This window comes from Oryzias latipes, chromosome 24, assembly GCF_053564925.1.
Source record: "Oryzias latipes strain Hd-rR chromosome 24, Olatipes_Hd-rR_3.1".
NCBI lineage: Eukaryota > Metazoa > Chordata > Actinopteri > Beloniformes > Adrianichthyidae > Oryzias > Oryzias latipes.
Window position 1 is genome coordinate 11,097,908 of NC_136260.1, and position 19,594 is coordinate 11,117,501.

At 40.2% G+C, this 19,594-nt stretch overlaps 2 protein-coding genes across 3 annotated transcripts; both read left to right on the forward strand.

Moving 5' to 3' along the window:
• Window positions 1-2,506: 2,506 nt before the first annotated feature.
• Window positions 2,507-9,323, forward strand: mtmr9 (myotubularin related protein 9). 2 transcript variants are annotated; one of them, XM_004083687.5, is made up of 11 exons: window positions 2,507-2,618; window positions 2,931-3,114; window positions 3,553-3,661; window positions 4,377-4,502; window positions 4,585-4,758; window positions 4,847-5,064; window positions 5,198-5,359; window positions 5,453-5,594; window positions 5,693-5,913; window positions 6,027-6,178; window positions 7,842-9,323. In XM_004083687.5, exons 2-11 carry the CDS (start codon window positions 2,933-2,935, stop codon window positions 8,003-8,005), a joined length of 1,650 nt encoding a protein of 549 aa, XP_004083735.1. In that variant the 5' UTR covers window positions 2,507-2,618; window positions 2,931-2,932; the 3' UTR covers window positions 8,006-9,323. The 2 variants fall into 2 exon arrangements, with proteins under 2 accessions (XP_004083735.1, XP_020570217.1); XM_020714558.2 differs by having other exon boundaries at window positions 2,611-2,847.
• A 3,833-nt stretch (window positions 9,324-13,156) lies between these two features.
• On the forward strand, window positions 13,157-19,054 carry tdh (L-threonine dehydrogenase). Its single transcript, XM_004083686.4, has 9 exons — window positions 13,157-13,298; window positions 14,176-14,370; window positions 16,268-16,310; window positions 16,396-16,466; window positions 16,827-16,976; window positions 17,252-17,424; window positions 17,551-17,641; window positions 17,964-18,233; window positions 18,317-19,054. The coding sequence occupies exons 2-9, from the start codon at window positions 14,184-14,186 to the stop codon at window positions 18,454-18,456; spliced, it is 1,125 nt and encodes a 374-aa protein (XP_004083734.1). The 5' UTR covers window positions 13,157-13,298; window positions 14,176-14,183; the 3' UTR covers window positions 18,457-19,054.
• Window positions 19,055-19,594: the final 540 nt, after the last annotated feature.

Here is a 19,594-nt window from a genome sequence, read left to right on the forward strand (position 1 = left end):
TAAAAGGTTATTTGACATATTCTTTTACATTTATTTTTGTTTTTTTCTGATAGGATTCACAGTTTAGTCATTTTGCCTGCATTCTACTTCGGGATCTTGGGTCTGTAAACATTACATTAGCAACATTACACACTGTCTGTAATTGTCTTGTTGAATTGTGGTTTCCTTTCACAAGATTTTTAAATCAATGCAAACTACCAAGAATGCATTTGTATCAATAGAAGGTAGGTATTCAGATTTGATCATTTGTTTGATTATTTTCCGTTAATATTATTATTGTTTAACTTCTCTACCACTTGAAAGTACAGTAAATCACAGCAGTCAGGCTAAACATGTAATCCTTTTTGTAGATTCATTATTTACAATACAATTTATTTCTAAACTTGCTAAATATAATTTTTTTTCACAGAAACATAGAAACTGCACACATTTTAACTTTATATTAATTTTGAATGGGGCTGCACCGTGACACAGTGGTCACAGCGAGAAGGCCCTGGTTCAAATCCCAGCTGGGACCCTTCCGTGTGGAGTTTACATGTTCTCCCTGTGCATGCGTGGGTTTTCTCCTTTTACTCTGCCTTCCTTCCACAGTCCAAAACCATGCTTCCTTGGTCAGTTGGTCACTCTAAGTGTCCCTAGGTGTGCCTGTTAGTGTGTGTGGGAGTCCTTGTGTCCCCTGTGACCGACTGACAACCTTTCCAGTAAACCAGTGACACAGAAAGAGATATAGTGGGGTAAGAAAATGGATGGATGGGTTAATTCTGAATGATCCCACTCAGGCACCTGCAGAAGAGATTGAGTAAAAATGTCACACTGCTACCACCTAGAGTCCTTTTTTGTTATTAAACATACATGCTGGATACGCAAGAGTGATTATACTGTACTTTATTTATACCAAAAACAAGATATTTAAAGATATCCCTCATATATATATCGCCCACACTTATGAAGATAGTTTGAAACTGTGTGATTATCATTTACTGTTGTTACAGTTGCAGATCACTGTGGTTATGTTTTTCCTAATTTGGCTGATATTTAGTCAGGTAAAATGTTTTATACATCTACATATCTCTTCAGGGGTTGCCACAGCAAATCAACTTTCACTGATTTGCACAGGCAGAGAGTTTGATGCCATACATCAGCTTAATATGCAATTTCATTTAATGTATAGGTACATCCAATAAGTCCAGACGACGACATTAAGCAGTGATTGGTCCGAGTGCTTTTATTCAGGCATCTGATTGGTCATTTTGTACCTTGAGGAACCTGTGCTTAAGCAACAATATCATGAAAAAAGTTAGGATTAACAAGAACATGTTAAAAACAAGCTTCAGAGCAAGAATTGTCATTCTGTCAAATAAAATGACTGAGTAATAGCTGTTTTATTATCTATAGAAGTCTATGGGATTTTGGCTTCTTGGAGCCAGCAGGTACTCCCTATTTGGTACGCGGGGGGGGGGGGGGGGGGGGGGGGGGTTGCTCAGTCCAGATCTCTTATTAGCAACTGTTTTTTCTGTTTTTTTGCAAAGGATTTTGCAAAGAATTCCTTTAATCCAATAATTAATAATAATTCCAATAATCGTTTTACTGCTCATGGTTTGACAGAGGAATACTGTTGGTAGGTCAGTTACTAAACTATGATTTTTTCATGTCATATTCAGAATTTCTTCAGAGTTCTGGCTTACCAGTGACACCGAAAGAATATGCCGTTGTATTCGATGCAATCGTACCATCTCCCTTCAGTTTCTAAAACTTTCAGTTTCTAAAACATATATCATTAAAACTTGATTGAGCTGAAATCAATAGAGTTTTTATTGGAGATGTGGACATCACAATAAGGATGCACCATATAGTTCAATCAGATTTCTCGTTCAGTTCCACCTGCTGTAAAGCTTTTTTGGTTTTCAACCATGGGTGACCTACATCAGGAAAATGCTATTTCTCCTGTTCATAAATACTGCATTAATAACGAAATAAAAGAAGTTTCATTTAAAATGTCATATCAAATTATTACAGAATTTAGAATAAGGATCAAAGAATCTTGTGTTTTTTGCCAGTCAAGAAGGGAAGCCATTCTGCAATTTATTTGTATCTACACAAATAAATTGTGTCGGATTTGGAAGAATTATTCATCACAAAATTGAATCTAGACATCAAAATTAATATTTTTTATGTCATGTTATATTTGAATTACATGGCTTATCAAAAAATGTCATTTTTATAATTCAACTGTTGATTATCTTTGGGAAATACCATATTCATAATGTGAATGGTCCAGCTTACAACCTTGTTTTACTGCAATCTATTATTAGGACTTTAAGTCCTCTTACAAAACAAGAACACATGCGAAGGCTACAAGAACACTTCATCTTTTAAAGAAGCAGCATATTTAAAACAAAACGTGCCATTTATTCTATGTTCAAAAACAAAACATAAAACTCTGAACTGTAATGCATATTTTTGATGTGCTATAGTTGCACAGTAGTGTTTTCTCCTATCTGTTGTTTTGTATTGTGTTAATAAAGTTTTTTGGGAAAAAGACATTTCCGGGAGACGTTTCCGGTGGGGTGCGCTCGGAATATTTACCCAGCTGTCCGAAAGCCCCAAAACAGGATCAGGTAAGTGTCTGACAAACCTTTTTCGCGTTCGTGGAAAACGTGGCTGCAAAAATTAATAGCATAGACGTACTTTAAACGTTTAACAATATTTATGGTGACACAAATCACGTCTAAAGAAAATCATGGATTTATTGCACAATTAGCCTGCTAGCTAATGTTAGCCACTTTGCTTCCTGATTCAGTGACTCGTCAGTCTGGCAGCAGTTTATCTCCAACATCAATTTCTGTGGTTAGTTTGCAGTGAAACGCCACATAAGTCCTGTTGAATTGAGTAACCAGTGTGTTTGTGCGCATACTTTTGTGTCCTGACAGTCATGGAGTTCGCAGAGCTGATCAAAACTCCCCGAGCGGACGGCGTTGTCCTGCACCGGCCCTTCATGCCCAACGTGGAAGGGACTCTTTGTTTAACTGGCCACCATCTAATTCTCTCCTCCAGACAGGACAACACGGAGGAGCTGTGGCTGCTTCATTCAAACATCGACTCCATTGAGAAGAGGTGACGCTGCATTCATAGTTGAGCATCTTCCTGTTGTTTTGACAGCTTTTAACATCTGTTTCCTGTTCAGTTTGTTTGCATGGTCTTTATTTGATGCTCCATCAAGATCAACAGACAATGTTTTGGTACTTCCTTGCTATGACAGATGCAGATGTGCTAGTCATTTTTAAACATTTTTTGGGGAAAACTAAATAGCATTTATCTTTACATTTGGGGTAATCTAAGCACGATCGTATGTACTTCAGGTTATTAAAAATCAAGACAAAAATCAAAACATATTAAGTGTTTGAACAAAACAAGAGACTTTGTAATGGAATCAGTGCAGACCTTAACACGCTTATCTACACGTTTTCCTTTTAAATGGGTTTTGTCCTCTGATGGCAACCTTCTGCGAAACTTTATTTATTTATTTGTTTAACAATTTGCTCCTTCTTGTAGGTTTGTTGGGTCGTTGGGAAGCATCATCGTCAAATGCAAAGACCTGAGAGTGATTCAGCTCGACATCCCCGGCATGGAGGAATGCCTGAACATCGCCAGCTCCATTGAGGTAAAAAGCCTTAATGATGCCCCAGAGTTTTTTTTTTCTTTTTCCTTTTTATTGCAAACTCTAGCTCGATAATCCATGCGATTAAAGTCCCAATCATCTTTTGATCTATTCTAAAAGCTTTCCCAGTGGTGTTTTAACGACAATTATGCTGTTTTTAGACACATTTTTTTTAGTTTCTGCAGAGTGGCAGTAGTTCACTAGAAATTCACCTCTGAGTTGTCTGCGGGACTGTAGGCGTGCAGCAACCCCACTCCCACTTCCCATCACCTATCTGTTTGCACACTCTTCCCCCTAGCTTACAGCCCCTCACACCCCCAACCTTAACATTAGCTGTGCAAAAAAAATAAATAGCGAGCAATACTGTAACTATCCAGCCGTACAGTTTTGAACCAGATTCCAGCTCAGACGAGGAAAACAAAGATCTATTTGTCTGCAACTCGATGCATCAGAATTGAGCGGAGCAAAGAGCTTGTGATGCACCAACTGTATTTTCTACATCACAAACACTGCATTTTTTGTCTGCTCCTGTTTCGTGATTTGAATATATGAATATTGAGAAATACAGTTTTAATAAGAATTTTACAAATATATATGTCCTCCATCATCAGAAAAATGCCACAAGAACATGTAATAAACACCAAAAACACAATTTTCATTGGATTTGGTTTATTAAGCAATATGGCTTAACATGTTGTCGCTTTTGTGTCCCGTCTAGGCCCTGTCCACTCTTGACTCCGTCTCCCTCATGTATCCGTTCTTCTACCGGCCCATGTTCGAGGTCCTGGAGGATGGATGGAACTCTTTTCTTCCACAGAATGCATTTAAAGGCTTGGAGTCCATGGTCCGCTTAAATCTGACAAGTGTCATTTTACTGACTCAGACGAGTCCTCTCCCTCTTTTTAACGTATCGTTCCCTCTTTTAGACCGATGAGTGGAGGCTGAGTGAAGTCAATAAGGATTTTAGCGTGTGCTCGTCATATCCCTCTCTTGTGGTGGTACCCAAAGACGTCGACGATGACGCGTTGAGGAAAGTTGCCACCTTTCGCCACGGCGGCCGTTTCCCAGTGCTTAGTTACTATCACAGCAAAAACGGCATGGTAAGTGCGCTTAGAATGGATCGAAGATATGACACTGCCTGAGGGAATAGCAGCGAATCCTCCTAAAAATCCTGATGTCTGTCTTCAGGTGATGATGCGAGCCGGACAGCCGTTGGCGGGGACCAACGGGAGGCGGTGTAAGGAAGACGAAAAACTGATCAATGCCACTCTGAGGCCTGGAAAGCGCGGCTACATCATTGACACTCGCACCATTAATGTTGCCCAGCAGGCCAAAGCTCGCGGGGGGGGATTTGAGTCTGAGGCAAACTACCCACAGTGGAGGAGGATCCACAAATCCATTGAGAGGTGATTGAAGGACTGCAGCTGATCCAGTGATGATTTTGTAAATGTTTCATAGCAAGATCTCTATCTTAAAGGAGATATTTGTTTTTGCTTTATCTATTTGTGTTATAATTCGATAAAATGTGTTCATTTTTAGGTATAACGTCCTCCAGGAGAGCCTGATAAAACTGGTGGAGGCTTGTAATGATCAGTCCCACAGCATGGACCGCTGGTTGAGCAAGCTAGAGGCGTCCAACTGGCTGTCTCATGTCAGGGAAATCCTCACAACTGCCTGCCTGGCTGCCCAGTGTATTGACAGGTCAGGCCACTAATGTTCTTTTTCATTTGATGATTCTGCTTTTGTGTAAATTGACCTGCTGGAGAGACTTGCTGACAATCTGCTTCATCCCAGGGAGGGGGCTTCAGTTCTTGTCCATGGCACTGAGGGGACAGATTCCACCCTGCAGGTGACCTCCTTGGCTCAGATTATTCTTGATCCGAGCTGCAGGACCATCAAAGGCTTCCAAAGACTGGTGGAGCGGGAGTGGATCCAGGTTTGAACTTTAAACGTCTCTGAAAGTACAGGACAGAAAGTGATCATTTTTGCAAATTCCATTTTTAGCATTCGTCTTTTTGATTGCATCTCTCCCAGGCAGGTCACCCGTTCCAGCAGCGCTGTGCTCAGTCTGCGTACTCCAACAGCAAGCCTCGCCACGAGGCCCCCGTCTTCCTGCTCTTCCTGGACTGCGTGTGGCAGATCCTCCGACAGTTTCCCTGCTCCTTCGAGTTCAATGAGAGCTTCCTAGTGCTTCTGTTTGAACATGCCTACGCCTCTCAGTTCGGTACTTTTCTCTGCAACTGTGCAGCCGAGAGGTAAGATGGATAAAACTGATGGTAAATTTCATTATGTCTCCTTGATCTGAGCTTTACTTTTGGTGGAAGGATCTGAAGTAAATGACATTTGGTTTTTGTCCCCTTTTTATCAGAGCTAGGCTCTTTCTGCCTGAGAAGACTGTATCTCTTTGGTCGTGGATGAATCGGCCTCAGGAGCTGGAGCACCTGACCAACCCCCTCTATGAAGCCAACAGTCTTGTAATCTGGCCGTCAGTGGCCCCGCAGAGCCTTCTGCTGTGGGAGGGTAAGCTGCACTCCAAAAAAATGCAAAAAATGTCTTGCGTCCAATTTTGAGTTTTATTTCCAAAATTGACGCCACAAAACATTTCTTTTACAATATATTGACTCAACCATACTTGCTTTTATTCTAATATGGGTCTCAAATATATCTGATGTAAACACGATCATTTGGTTGATATGAGTTTATGCAAATGTCGCCCAAAAAAATCTGTTTTTTTGCCTTTAAAACGGCTTTAATCTTTACGTTTTCAGGTTAACTAAAATCAGCCTTAACTGACATGTAACACTTTACATCGATGCTTGGCTGAAGGTGTCCTTAATATCACTAAAAATACAAATTCACAGTAATATTTACACAAACACTTTTTCTAATTTATGTCGTTTTTCCCGTTTTCTTTCTTTTCTGGCTCCCTAAAATCTTACCAGAAGGGGGCGCCTTTATTTCAGTAAATTAAAGGCTTGAAAGTCTTTCTAAGCTGTCTTGGATGAAAACACTTTAATTTTTCTGTATTAACATTGGTTTTTGGTTGCAAAATGTGGCAAATATACCTTTTTTTCTCTTCACTATACAAAATAAGGCATCAAATGGTGCTTTACAATGTTTTACATAAATCAGTTTGAAGCGTCACTTTTTGTAAAGACAAAATTCATTTTCAAAAATATATTGCTGCAGAACTTAGGTATTTTTGCTGTTTTATTCTCAGGCACCAAGAATAAAGTCAATTTTTGTTTGATTTGTACAAATTTAGACCAAAAATGAATGAGAAGTTTCACCTGGACTATTTGTTTTTTTATTTTATTTTGCACGATGGCTTTTGGAATCCCATCAGCCTTCCTGCTCCCTATGTGGTCAGTGCTGTAGGTGTGTCCTCAGTGAAAGTTGACACTGAACACAGTATAACATTTTACAACCTGTCCTCCGTCAGTGACCATATGCAGGCTAATCTTAGACCTGTAGCACATTCTTACACTTGGCTGGTAAAACCCTTGAGGTCAATGTTTCAGAAAGATTATGTCAAGAAAGTTTTGCTAAAAATTTCATTTGAAAAAATGTGAAATTGTTCAATTTGAATGGCTTAGATAAAGCCACAAAATAAAATGTGATCAAACTAGTGATGCCAATGAAGTCTCTAATATATTTTTGTTTATTTTTTGTTTGTTTTTTGGGGTTTTAAAGTTCAAAAATGTTTTTTTTTTTTTTTTATTAGACATTGACAGAGAGAAGTTGGGCTTGAGAAGAGCTGTGTGCATTTAGAGGTGAATGGGTCCAAGCTTTCTTTGTTGGGAGTCTCATGCCCAGCACTTTATCCTGACCCCTAAATTCTAAATGAAGCTGACATCTGAGAATCGCCACGGCGCGTGAGCTCGCGCTGATGAGGCACTCACTTGAAAATGACTATTTACCTCCAAAGGCCCCGTGGAGGATCAGGTCTCCAGTGGCTGATGGGAACTGATAGTGTGTGGTGAATCTGTGAAATCCCACAATCTGTGTCCTGGATTCAACACAGCTTGATGTCAACTCCAATTAGCTTCAGGAGCTCGATACAGAAGGAACACCCTTTTTAGATCCCACATTTTTCTACTTCAAACATCAGAAAGTTTTAAAAACTTTAATTAAAATGAGGCTTATAGTTCATTCTTACTTTAACTTGTTTGTTTTTTTACAGGAGTGTTCCTTCGCTGGAACCGATCCTCCAAGTGTTTGGATGAGGCCTACGATGAAATGGTACATATCATTGAATACAACAAAGAACTTCAGAACAAAGTGAACTGCCTGCGCCGGCAGCTGGCCGAGCTGGAAACGGATGAGCCGGTGCTGCGAACCCCATAAAAATGAGAAAGACACTTAAAAACTGAAGGAGAAAAACGAGGAGGAGTAAAACATTATTTCACAATTAGGAAATCAGGCATTTAACATGCTTTAAATTTTTTTATTTAATTTCACTAATGTACCTCTAACATCAGCATCCATGCTGTCCCCAACATACAGAGATTTCTTCACATTCCGTGATTTTTCTTTCTTTCTTTTTTTTAATCAAGAACTTCACTTGTTGAATTCATCTATTTCCTTAAATGCATTTTCCCAAATGCTTATAGAACTGAAGCACTGCGGCGTAACTATGGCAACATATGTAGATAAGGCAGTATGTGGCTCTCCGGGGTGTTGAGATGAAACGTGTAGGTTGGGTCATCACCTTCTGTACTGCGATTAGTAACAGGCATCTCTCCATCCCATGTTCTGCGTCCTCGTTATCCCGGTCCGGGTCGGAGCAGATCCCGAGTTGCCCAACTCGTGGTGTAAAAATGTTCTGGAGAGTGTGATGCAGAGAAATGATGATGCGGTAACGAGGCTGTTGCCATAGTGATAAAAAGAGGACGCCAGTCTTTTGAAGAATGTTTGTGTTTAACACTAATCTACACTTGGTAATCCAAGTGGGAATCATAACTGTTGGAACAAAAATTCAAGTTATGCACTTTCTGTGAAAAAACATTTTTTTCCAAGAAATAGTATCTTTAAAACACAAAATTATGCAAATGTTCTTACCAAACCTAAACTCAAAAGCAAATTAAGTTTCTTTGAAAAATGTTCGTTCTGCCTTTTCTGTTGTTTTTTGTTTGTTTGTTTTTTACATAAAGCCCTAATTTATGTGTCAAAATGAATGTTCTGTTCTTGTCTTTGGTAACTTGTTTGCCTCCAACTAAATCCACTTTCACTGCTTTACTATGGTAATTCTGATTTACCACCAGGGTTAGGACATAATCCCTGAAGAACTTTAATCTGTGGGAAAAAGGATATTTACATGCTCGCTCAAGGAGTATTTTATCCATTTAAAAAAAAAAAAACATTACACCAAATACTTTCTGCGTGCAAGAATAAAAATAAAACATGAAAACATTTATTGTAAAATTATAATCTATCACTGCAAAACTAGACTGATTTATGTAGCATAATCCAAAATATTTAATAGGATTAAGGTCGCTAAATCATCTATCCTTGCTCGGAAGAACAATTAATCTCATTAAACTTCAACAAACACTTGTTTTGTCTGCTTATCAAGATTGTGCAATGCATTACTGTAAAGATTAAATTCACAACACTTATTAAAGCTTTTATTTGTTATGTAAGACAATAAAAGTTTAAAAATCAAGTTGTTTTTGTGTCTGATCCTTTATCTGCTGCAAATCCTTTTTAAACATGCAAACTACACTGAATTTAACACATTTGAATGCCACCACACAGTTGACATTTAACTGTATGACATAAAAAAAAAATCAGATGAGAGGTATGAAAGGAGATTTTCTTTTTTTTTATGTCTTTATGCCCCCGTTCAGAAGTGAGTAAACAACACCTCAGCCTCTTCATGTGAAATCCTGACTCTGCTGTGATGAAGTCATCCTCTGCCGTGTTGACTGAGGGAATAAATAACTCTGGGATCAGCTGCTTCATGGAGGCACACAGCGGCACCTGCATTGTTTACATTGCAGTGTTAAATTTTGAACGTAGAGACGTACACTGGCTGAAAACAATCACAAAGTGGATTGCGACAGACCACTAGCACATTTGTGGCTCACCTTAATAACCTCATTTAGGTTGATCCCCAAAAATGAGGTTATCAAAGTTCAACCAGATATGGACAGACTGGCACTTCATTCTCAGAAGAAGCAATCTGAACTCTTTGATAAAAAAGCATGTCAGTTAATAGATTAACTATCTTGCAAACAAACCTTCTAGATATGCAGGGGGGGTTTGCACAGGGGGATTTTTCTTTAGCAAGCATGATCTGATGCCCATGAATGTGGCTGTGCATCCTGAATATATTTCTTGTTACCCAATCACTATAGAAGTTAAATTACACAGCTTTGTGAGGACAGAAATATCTTTGACTTCCTCGTGAATAGCAGCTCTTGTTCTGGTGATGTGCTCCCTGTTGAGCAGCTTGTGCCAACTTTTGTGTTTTTTCCTTCACTTTACCATTCAGTGTCTAAAACTCACAATAACTGTAGGAAATTCTTTAATAGAATGTATATCTTGCTTTTTTAATTTTATTAAGGACAAATCTTTTCTTAACCAGAGTCAGGTCACGGAGGCACAATACTAAACTGAAATGTTTAGACCTTCCTCTTCTGAGACACCTCCTTCAACTATGCTGATGGACATAGTCCCCCCCCCCAGTGGGTTCTGGGTCGTCCCTGGTGCTTTTCTTTATTGTGAAATACCTGGAACAACCTTCCAAAGAGATGTCCAACTTCAGTCGACTCATCTCTAATGGGGAGGACTAGCGACGATTGTACTCCAAACTTCTCTCTGGTGACCAAACACCTTATCCTGTTTATTGCAAACAAGGTCCATATGCAAACAAACCCATTTTAGCTGCTTGTATCTGGATTCTTGTTCTGTTGGTCACAACCCAAAGCTCATGACCAGTAATGGGAGAAAGATCTAAGAGCAAACAGTAAATGAAGAGCTGTGTTTATTGGGTCAGCGCTTTCTTCACCACAACGGATTCATAAAACCTAATGCAGCAACTGTACATTTATGCCTGGTAATCTCAGGCTCCAGCTTTCCGTTACTTGCAAACATGACTCTTCAATACTAGAACTCCTTCACTTGGGTTAAGAGCTCTCTGCCTACCTCAAGAGAACAAACCACTCTTCTCTGTTTAAAAAACCTGGTATCTGACTTGGAGGTGCTAATTATCATCCTAGCCACTTTCACAAATGACTGCAAACCACCACAGGGCAGCAGGACTACATGAACTGCAAAATGCAAAGATAAAACCACGAGGCTCCAAACCCGACTCCCTCTTGCTCTAAACTACAAAGCTATTCTGTTTGTGATAATCATGAACGGACCCTGGAGCCAGAGTGGGATCTCCCTGTTGTTGGGACACACCCTCCAATCCACCTTTGTGGATCTCATCCACCACTGGTGCTTTGCCTCTTTTTGACTGCCCTGTGATTTCAACTTTGGCTCCATTTCAGAATCTTCAGCTCCTGGTTCCTCAATGGAAGTTGTATCAGTGAGATTAAGTAGGTCAGTGTCCTCAAAGTAATCCTCCCACCTTTCAAAAAAACCCAATGGTTGAGGTCAAAATCTCCAAGGCTGCTACTATAACACAGTTGGAAGAGCAATGACATCCCACTCTGGGGTCCCAGATGATTTACCAGAATTAACCAATAGACCTTCTCTGTAGCCTCCCCAAGAACTTAAGTCTGGCAAGAGTTGAGCCTGATTTCTTGCCTCTGTTGTTGGTTTGGACCACCTGTACCTACCAGCTGCTTAAGGAGTCCCAAAAGACAGCCAGACTCAATAGTAATCCTTTTTCATCTTGATGGCAGCCCTTTTGGTGTCCACCCCCAGTTTCAAGGTGGTATCAGAGACCAAACTGCCAAAGCTCGGAGCGGCTGCACTATAAAGGTGAAGGAGATGTTCAATTTAAGGTGTCTAGTTTCTCTCTGGTTGGACGTTTCCCAAACAAGGTAAAGGAAGAACATTTAACCCCTGGGCTCAGCCGCAGGTTCACAGCAGACTTTCAATACGTTTGGACTATCTAGTCTGTCTGGCCTTCTCCAGGGAATCCAGGTCACCACTAGTCGATGTTTAGTTGACATCTGTGCCACTCTCTTCAACCAAGTTTACAAGACACATCACCAAACGTCACATGACATGACCGCACAGCCAATAACTGATTTGCTTCCTGGTGCCAGTACTGATGGACTCCTTTTGCTAAAACATCATGTTTGTTAATGACAAACTTTGACTGCTCAAACAAAAGTCAGCTCAAGAGGTCAGTTCCGCTCCCCAGCCCTACGAACTTTGATTTTATAGATGCTATTATACTATTTATTATATTCTAATCCTTAAAATAAAGTTAAAATCAGATGTCAATATAGATTTTGTAACTCCTGTTTGCTCATTTTGCTTTACGTAATTTGAAATTGAATCAGGAGGAGATTACATGTGAATCTGGTGCTTGACTTACAAAAGAGAGCCCTATAAATAAAAACCATATCTACTTATTCAGAATCAAAATACTCCTCTTCAAAATAGAAATACTCATCTTATCTGAATCACATGTCAAAAATTGAATCCTTAAATGTTTGGTTTTTCAAATACAGGAAATGTAACCACAAACTGAAAAAATGATCAACAATTTTAAAGAGTCCTCCTTCTGGCTCTACAACAGACTGATGAACTGTTCAGGGTGCAAATTTGCTGGGATAGGCTGCAGCAACCCTGTGACCCTGCTGAGGACTGAGTGGGAATAGAAGATAGATAGTTGGATAATTGGATGGATGGTAGGGTTTCTTCCTTCCCTTTGAACCATGTGGACCACACCTCTGGGTGTATATGTGGGACATACGGATAAAAAAACAATGAATTGTTTAACTTTTTTCTTGTTACAGAAATAAAACTTTTCCACTAAGCCATCTCACAATCGCCCCTAAACCATTCATCTTCAAAACCAGCTAAATCCCTTTCGAGGTAACAAGGTTGTTGGAGCAAACCCAGCAGCTGTAGGTCGAAGGTGGGGCACACCCTGAACAGGTCTGTTGCAGGGCATCCCTGAACAAAATACACATAGGCTACTTAAAGATCTTTTGGCATTGGTGTCTTTTACTGATTTTTGGTAAAATGGTAATTTTATTCATCTTAAACATATTTGGACATTTGTTTTGTTTACGTGCAATTTGAAGGTAATAGAAAAAAAACTGTACTTAATTGTCTACAAATGTTTGAAATTTACATTTTAAATATTTAAATGTATTTAATACACACATAAATCAGAACCTTGTGAAAACAAATCGAACTTTAAACGTCAGCACTGTTGCATTTAAGTAATCCGAGGCTGAATCTGATGTGGAAGTATTTCCCAGAAAGTGAGGCAGCAGCGCGGTCACGTGATGAGAGGGCGTGGTCTGAGAAGGCGGACCGCACCTCCGCGCTTCCACCAATCAGAGGCCGAGTCGGCTCCCCCAAAGCCAGATGGCCGCTGATATTTGGAGCTGATGCAACACTGAGCGGAGATAACGAGTCAGCGCGCAGCGGGGAGAACTCCAACCAGGAAGACACCTTTTCTTACAGCAAGTCACTCAATTTTCAACTCGTTTTCGCATCTCTGGTGAGTAAAATTACCTTTCTGCCTTTTTCTTTTAATAATATTTTTAAAACATGTTTTATATTTTGAAGAGATGTATAAATATGTTTCATTTTTGGGTCACATTCGTTTGCAAGTTTTTTTTGTTTTGTAATTAAATACGGACAATAATAATAATAATTTAAAAACACTTGGGGAAAAAAAAACCTTAAAGCCAACTAGTCAAAAATGCAGCTTTAATGATTATATCGGGAGCTCAGGCAGCGTGCACGACATCTTCTTCTTCGCTTCCGTTTCTGGCTTTTCTCTCCCCCCTCCGTCCGTTAACGTTGTGTCCTGATCTTATAAGTGGTTTTCCCGGGAATCCTTTGTGAGTTTCCCGGATCGACACGCCGCCGTTTTAAGAAAAGCTGCGCTCTTCTCATCTCACGCGGAAGGAGGAAGGATGCCGCCGTGACGCGAGCAGGAACGGGTCCGAGCCCCGTCTATTATGCAACCCTGCACCGTGTGCGACACGTGCGCAATTCGGGGCGTATTAAATGTCTCTAAAAAAATAAAAGGGAGTTCTGTTTAAGGCGGTTCTATAATGCGTCCTATAAATAGGCCACACCCAAATCGCAGCGCACGCGTCCGGCTCTGGTTGGATCTCGCCGTATAGTCAGAAACACTCACGTTGCTTACACCTTTCCAACGTTTAAAACTTTGCACCATCGGGGAACAAAGTCAGACAATATGCTTATACTGTCCACAACGTTTATTTATAGTTTGTTTCTAGACAAGTGAAATTCTTTCATCTTTTTAGCCTTTTTATGTATGCACCTCCTGATTCCCTTGGAGAGCATGCTCTAGTCAAATTTCAAGTTTATTCAAATATCTCACCTCCACTCCTTTGCCCATATAGGTATCAGCATGCCTGTCATCAGAACCCTCAGCAAAGTGGCCAAGCAGGCCCTAATGGGCACCCCTGGGTGTGGATGCCAGCCTTTAACGGTGGCTGTGCGCAGCATCAGCTTCTCCCCTCGCCAGGTGACCTCTGATGCAAGCTTCCACTCTGTGTCTTTCTCTGAAACAGACCACCCCAAGGTGCTTATCACTGGTAAGCAAGAAGGTTCAAATGTTCTTGATTCTTTTTAAGAACATTTATACTCAAAAGAGTTTACAACATGCTGTTTTGAGACGGTGTCATCTTTACACACTTGTGTAAATGTTTGTGTTGGTTCAGTTTCTAATACAAGCAGTTTCAGAAAATGATCTGCATGTTTTGACTGTGTGCCTTCTTAATGGCAGTTTAACCCCAACTGTGTCTTGATACCTACTGCCGGGTCTTCGTGATCGTAAACAAACACAAAACTGGGGCTGTGAATTATTCTGCAGTATCAAGTCAAACTAAAGCCCAGAGAGGCGATGGATGGCCTGCAGGCACCACCCGCTCCTCCTCCATGTCCCACCTCCTCACTCATTCACTCATTGCCACACAATAGCCACCAAGCTGTAGATCCTGTAGCCATCCCATAAGAGATTTAGGCCCCATTCATATTTTTGACCCTTTATCCCAAACACAAATGCAACACCGGTGTATTCCCTTTTTTGTTTCCACACAAAGAGCTAAAAACATCAGATTGAAAATAATAATTATTATAATCCAATTCAGTCCATATAATTCCAAAAAGGTCTAGATTATTTACAAAAAGCATTTACAGAAAGCAAAAAAATTCCCTTGAAATTGAAATAAGTGAGAAAGTCAGAACCAGACTGAGAAGTCAAACTATCTGCAGTGACCAATTGTGGTTTGAGAGGATAGAAAAGAAGAGAATTATGAGCATGTGAAGTAAAACGGCAGCATTGAGACTAGAGGAAGGAGATGTACACAAAATCCTTGTAGTCTCTGTAATATTGCAGACCGGATAGGCAGAAAATGTTTTAGCCGTTTAAATGTCTGTTATAAGACAAAAATAGACTTGTAACAAGAAAACAAAACGAGAATCCACAAAAAGTCCACACTGGAACATCTTTTAGAAGACAAGAGACATAAAGGTTAGTGACTGCAACAATGACAAAAAGAATAGGGAGGTAAGGAAAACGTGTGGATTTTTGTCCCCACAATTGAAGGTTGATGGTTTAAAACCACTAGCTGTGTCCTACCATGAACCTCAGCAGACTGAGGTTTTCAGCAACAAAAGTGAAGCCATGGCTCAAGGCCACCAATGCTATCTTTAATGATAAGCTTTATCGCCTAAGAATGTTTTAAGTGTAGCTGTATAGATAGAAAGGTGTCTGGCTTCCAATAAAAAACAGGAAGTTGAAATTCTCAGAATGACAAGTCATTCGCAATAAGTATGAGCTTCCAGAGATATGAAGGAGTGTTTCCATCTAAATTTGTCAAATTCTGATCTCTTCCACCAGTTTTTATTAAAATTCTAGCTGCAGTAGTGTGGACCACCCATTTTTTTATTTCAATAACCTCTGGGTAAATATATACATCTGCCTAGTCTTAGAGCAACAAATGCATGAATTAATTGAAACACATTTCTGCTTAGAAACATAAACCGCATCCACTGCTGTCTGGTTTAAACATCCTTATCCATCCATTATAGTCAAAAACACACTTCCATCAAGACGGCACTGCTGCTTCTAAACAACACAGGCGACATACTAATGATAAATTTCACTGAGCAAGTTCAGACTCAACCAACTGCACTTTACCCCCTGTTTGAACTCAAATCAAAATCATAGCAAATGTATAGCATGACAGCATGATATTTGCACTTGCTCAAAAAGCACTGAAGCCAAGAGGTTTTCCCTAAGGAAAAGCTTGTACAAAATGTACTTTTGGAGAAAACCCCAAGACCACTAGGGGGAAAAAAAAGTCTGGCAATCAACGCAGCCGTTGATGCCAGTTTAACACAAAGAAGGTTGTCTGGAGATGTGACCTTTTTCTCCAGGCCTGCTAGAGTCTCCATGGAAGCAAGTCCTCACATGACACTCTTTTGCAGGTGGGCTCGGGCAACTTGGAGTCGGACTGGCCAAACTACTGAGGTGAGAATGACTTGGAAACATAAACCATTGGTCTTGTGACTCTTTTCAAAGTCTTTAAGGTTATGTAATACTGTCGCCCTTACAGGATGAGGTACGGAAAGAACAATGTTATTCTGTCAGACATCAGGAAGCCACCAAACAGCGTTTTTCACAGTGGTAAGTTAACTCAAAACGATACTGTTGCTCAATAAAACGCACATTAAAACTTTTACAGACTCCGCTATCACGTAGTTACACCTAAAATTCCAGTAAGTCAGTTTATGACTAACATCGTGACCTTCTTTGAAAATCTCCTGTATTTCACAAACATGACATTTGGATAGACGCAACCTGAAAGTGACCATATTAGAAATCAGTTCTTGTATATGTTGAAATCGTTGCTCGTTGTGTAATATTCTGTGACTCTTTGGTCACATGTATCATTGTATCTAAAAACAAAAGTGAAACATTCTTTATACACAAGTTTAAAGGGTCTGAATTTAAATGGTGTTCTTTGATCTGCTGTGTCCCCCTCAGGGCCTTTCATTTACTCCGACATCCTGGACTACAAGAACCTCCGGGAAATTGTGGTAAACAACCGCATCACTTGGCTGGTTCACTACAGCGCTCTTCTCAGTGCTGTAGGAGAGGCTAACGTGGCTTTGGCACGCTCCGTTAACATTACTGGTGAGCGAGGGGTCACCATTGACTTCTACAACACTGATTTCACAGTACATAGGCAACTGGTGTTCTAACTGTCTTTACAAGAGCAACACTTCAGATTATTTTTTGTTTAATTTGGATGCATTTGAGTGTATTTTATTCTGAAAAATGTCTTATAGTAAATATATAGTATAATGTCTTATGTAAAGATGATTGTTTAATGCCAGGATTTGTTGATCTATTTGTTGAGTTTGCTCTAAATGCCGATGTCATACTCTGTTCATTTTCATGTTTGTTAGGGCTTCACAACATCCTTGACATTGCAGCAGAACATGGCTTGCGTCTGTTTGTCCCCAGCACCATTGGTGCCTTTGGCCCCACCTCCCCTCGCAACCCCACGCCAGATCTGTGTGTGCAGAGACCACGCACGATCTACGGTGTTTCCAAAGTCCACGCTGAGCTAATGGGAGAGGTGAGGGGCCCAGATTTCCATCTCTCTTCCATCGTTTTTCATTACCATTAAATATAGTTGGGTAAAGCCGACGCTGAATGGATATTTGACATTTTTTGTAATGATGTGGTTAATTTTTTTGGATAGTATTACCACCATCGCTATGGTCTGGACTTCCGCTGTCTTCGCTACCCAGGAATCATCTCTGCTGACTCCACACCAGGAGGTGGAACAACAGGTAGGGGTCTCACCTTTGGACCTAAGGCCACTAAAATCTTAAAAACCACTGTACCATGTTATAATGTAGTAACCCAATAAGTTGAAAGTGCAACTCTAAAAGGAGTTAGGATGTTTAGGGAACACAGTGTGACATTTACAGTCATTTGGTGAAGTATTTAAAAGTGGCAGCTGGTGTCATAAAATCACTGAAGGGCAGAGTAACTTTGAGCCTGCCAAGTGTTTTTATGGCAGATGCTCTTTTTAAGAGTTTAAAATTAAACTTTTGAGCCTTTGTGATCGTTTCTTGTTTAATAATTGTGTCCGTATTGTCTTCCAATCAGACTATGCCGTCCAGATCTTCCACGACGCCATCAAAACGGGGAAGTTTGAGTGCAACTTGAAACCCGACACCCGGCTGCCTATGATGTACATCGACGACTGTCTGCGTGCAACTCTGGAAGTGATGGAGGCACCAGCTGACACTCTCAGCATGAGAACTTACAACATCAACGCCATGAGTTTCACTCCTGAAGAACTGACTCGGGAGCTCCAGAAGCAGATGCCAGAGCTGGAGGTCTCATATGAGATCGACCCAGTGCGGCAGGCGATCGGTAAGCCTGGGTTTTGATGGATCCGTCACAAAAATACATGTTTCGCAACCCTTAAAAAAACCTGCGTTTCATTGTCTTTTCAGCGGACAGCTGGCCAATGAACTTTGATGACTCCAACGCCAGGAAGGACTGGGGCTGGAAACACGACTATGATCTTCCAGAACTGGTCCAGACTATGCTCAACTACTTTAGAGAGGAAACGCGCATGGCTCGAGTTAACTGAGACACTGTAAATGTTTCTTTACACACCACGTAAAGACTGACCAAAGAAATACAGAGAAGCCTAGTTTGTATATAGTCGTTCCCCCACTTCTTTGTAATATCAGAAAGGGTCCTCTTGCCTGCTGAAAGGTCGCCGAATGGCTTCAATGTAGATATCCGAGCAGGTTAGATGATCTGCGATGTTCTTGTCTGTTCAGTCCTGCTTAGCTCACTTCTCATCTTTTCCGCTGGGACTGCATAAGCGAGGAGCGGCGCATCAGCAGAGGAGTGTTGCCAGGAATTGCAGTTTTACGACTTGTTTTTTAATGATCGTTTTTTTTTCTGTGTAGTTTTTAAATGTGCTTTTCTAGCTGCTTTTGAAGCACGGATCAGGTTTTTCTGTTTAGCCACATTTCCAATGAAAATGTCAAGCACAAGTTGTATTTTATTTTATTTTGCTCTTTATAAGAAAAAAATGCAAAACCTGCTTATCTTTTAGTGTCTTTTGAGGCGCAACTCTTAAAGAATTTTAGAATTGTTACTGTCTTTTCAATATTATTTATTCTGTCGTTGAATGTGTGAGAGCTTCCTCCTAAAGACATTAAAATCTGTTTCTCTAAGTGCTTCTGTTTACTTTTTTTGTGGACCAGATTATTTTCTATTTGTCCATTTGGTCAATTTCACACATGATCTTTTTTTTCTTGCAGTCTCTTAAGATTAAAAACTATCTTGCATAACCAATGCACAGGTGATATAACATGGTTATTAGTTTGCAGTGAAAGGGCACATTGCCATGACAAGCCTTGGCTTGCGAAACTTGTTTTTAAAGGAAGAACTCTTCCAAGAAACCCAACAAAGATGGTTGGCCCTGAATATAGAGCATCAAACAAAAGAGAAACTGTTTGACTTCCATTTCCTGTTTAACATCAGTTCTATATCAATAGCACTGCAGAAAAGATTGAAATTAACATTTTTAAATCTTACAAATTGTGGTAAATTTCTGTTTTGCATAATTTGCCCATTGATCCTTGCAGCTCCTTGTCTTCTGCAACTGCTGGTCTTTTCTTTTTTTTTCATTTCCGCCACAATGTGAGAGTGTCTACTGTATCCTGGAGGACAACAGTGTCCTTGACAACCCGGTGGATGGTCTTTCTTGAATT

Coding starts and splice junctions, on each gene's coding strand:
- mtmr9 (XM_004083687.5), top strand. CDS start 2,933: ATGGAGTTCGCAGAGCTGATCAAAACTCCCCGAGCGGACGGCGTTGTC. Junction 3,115..3,552: donor ATCGACTCCATTGAGAAGAG/GTGACGCTGCAT, acceptor TCCTTCTTGTAG/GTTTGTTGGGTCGTTGGGAA. Junction 5,065..5,197: donor ATCCACAAATCCATTGAGAG/GTGATTGAAGGA, acceptor GTTCATTTTTAG/GTATAACGTCCTCCAGGAGA.
- tdh (XM_004083686.4), top strand. CDS start 14,184: ATGCCTGTCATCAGAACCCTCAGCAAAGTGGCCAAGCAGGCCCTAATG. Junction 16,311..16,395: donor GGACTGGCCAAACTACTGAG/GTGAGAATGACT, acceptor TCGCCCTTACAG/GATGAGGTACGGAAAGAACA. Junction 18,234..18,316: donor CCCAGTGCGGCAGGCGATCG/GTAAGCCTGGGT, acceptor TTGTCTTTTCAG/CGGACAGCTGGCCAATGAAC.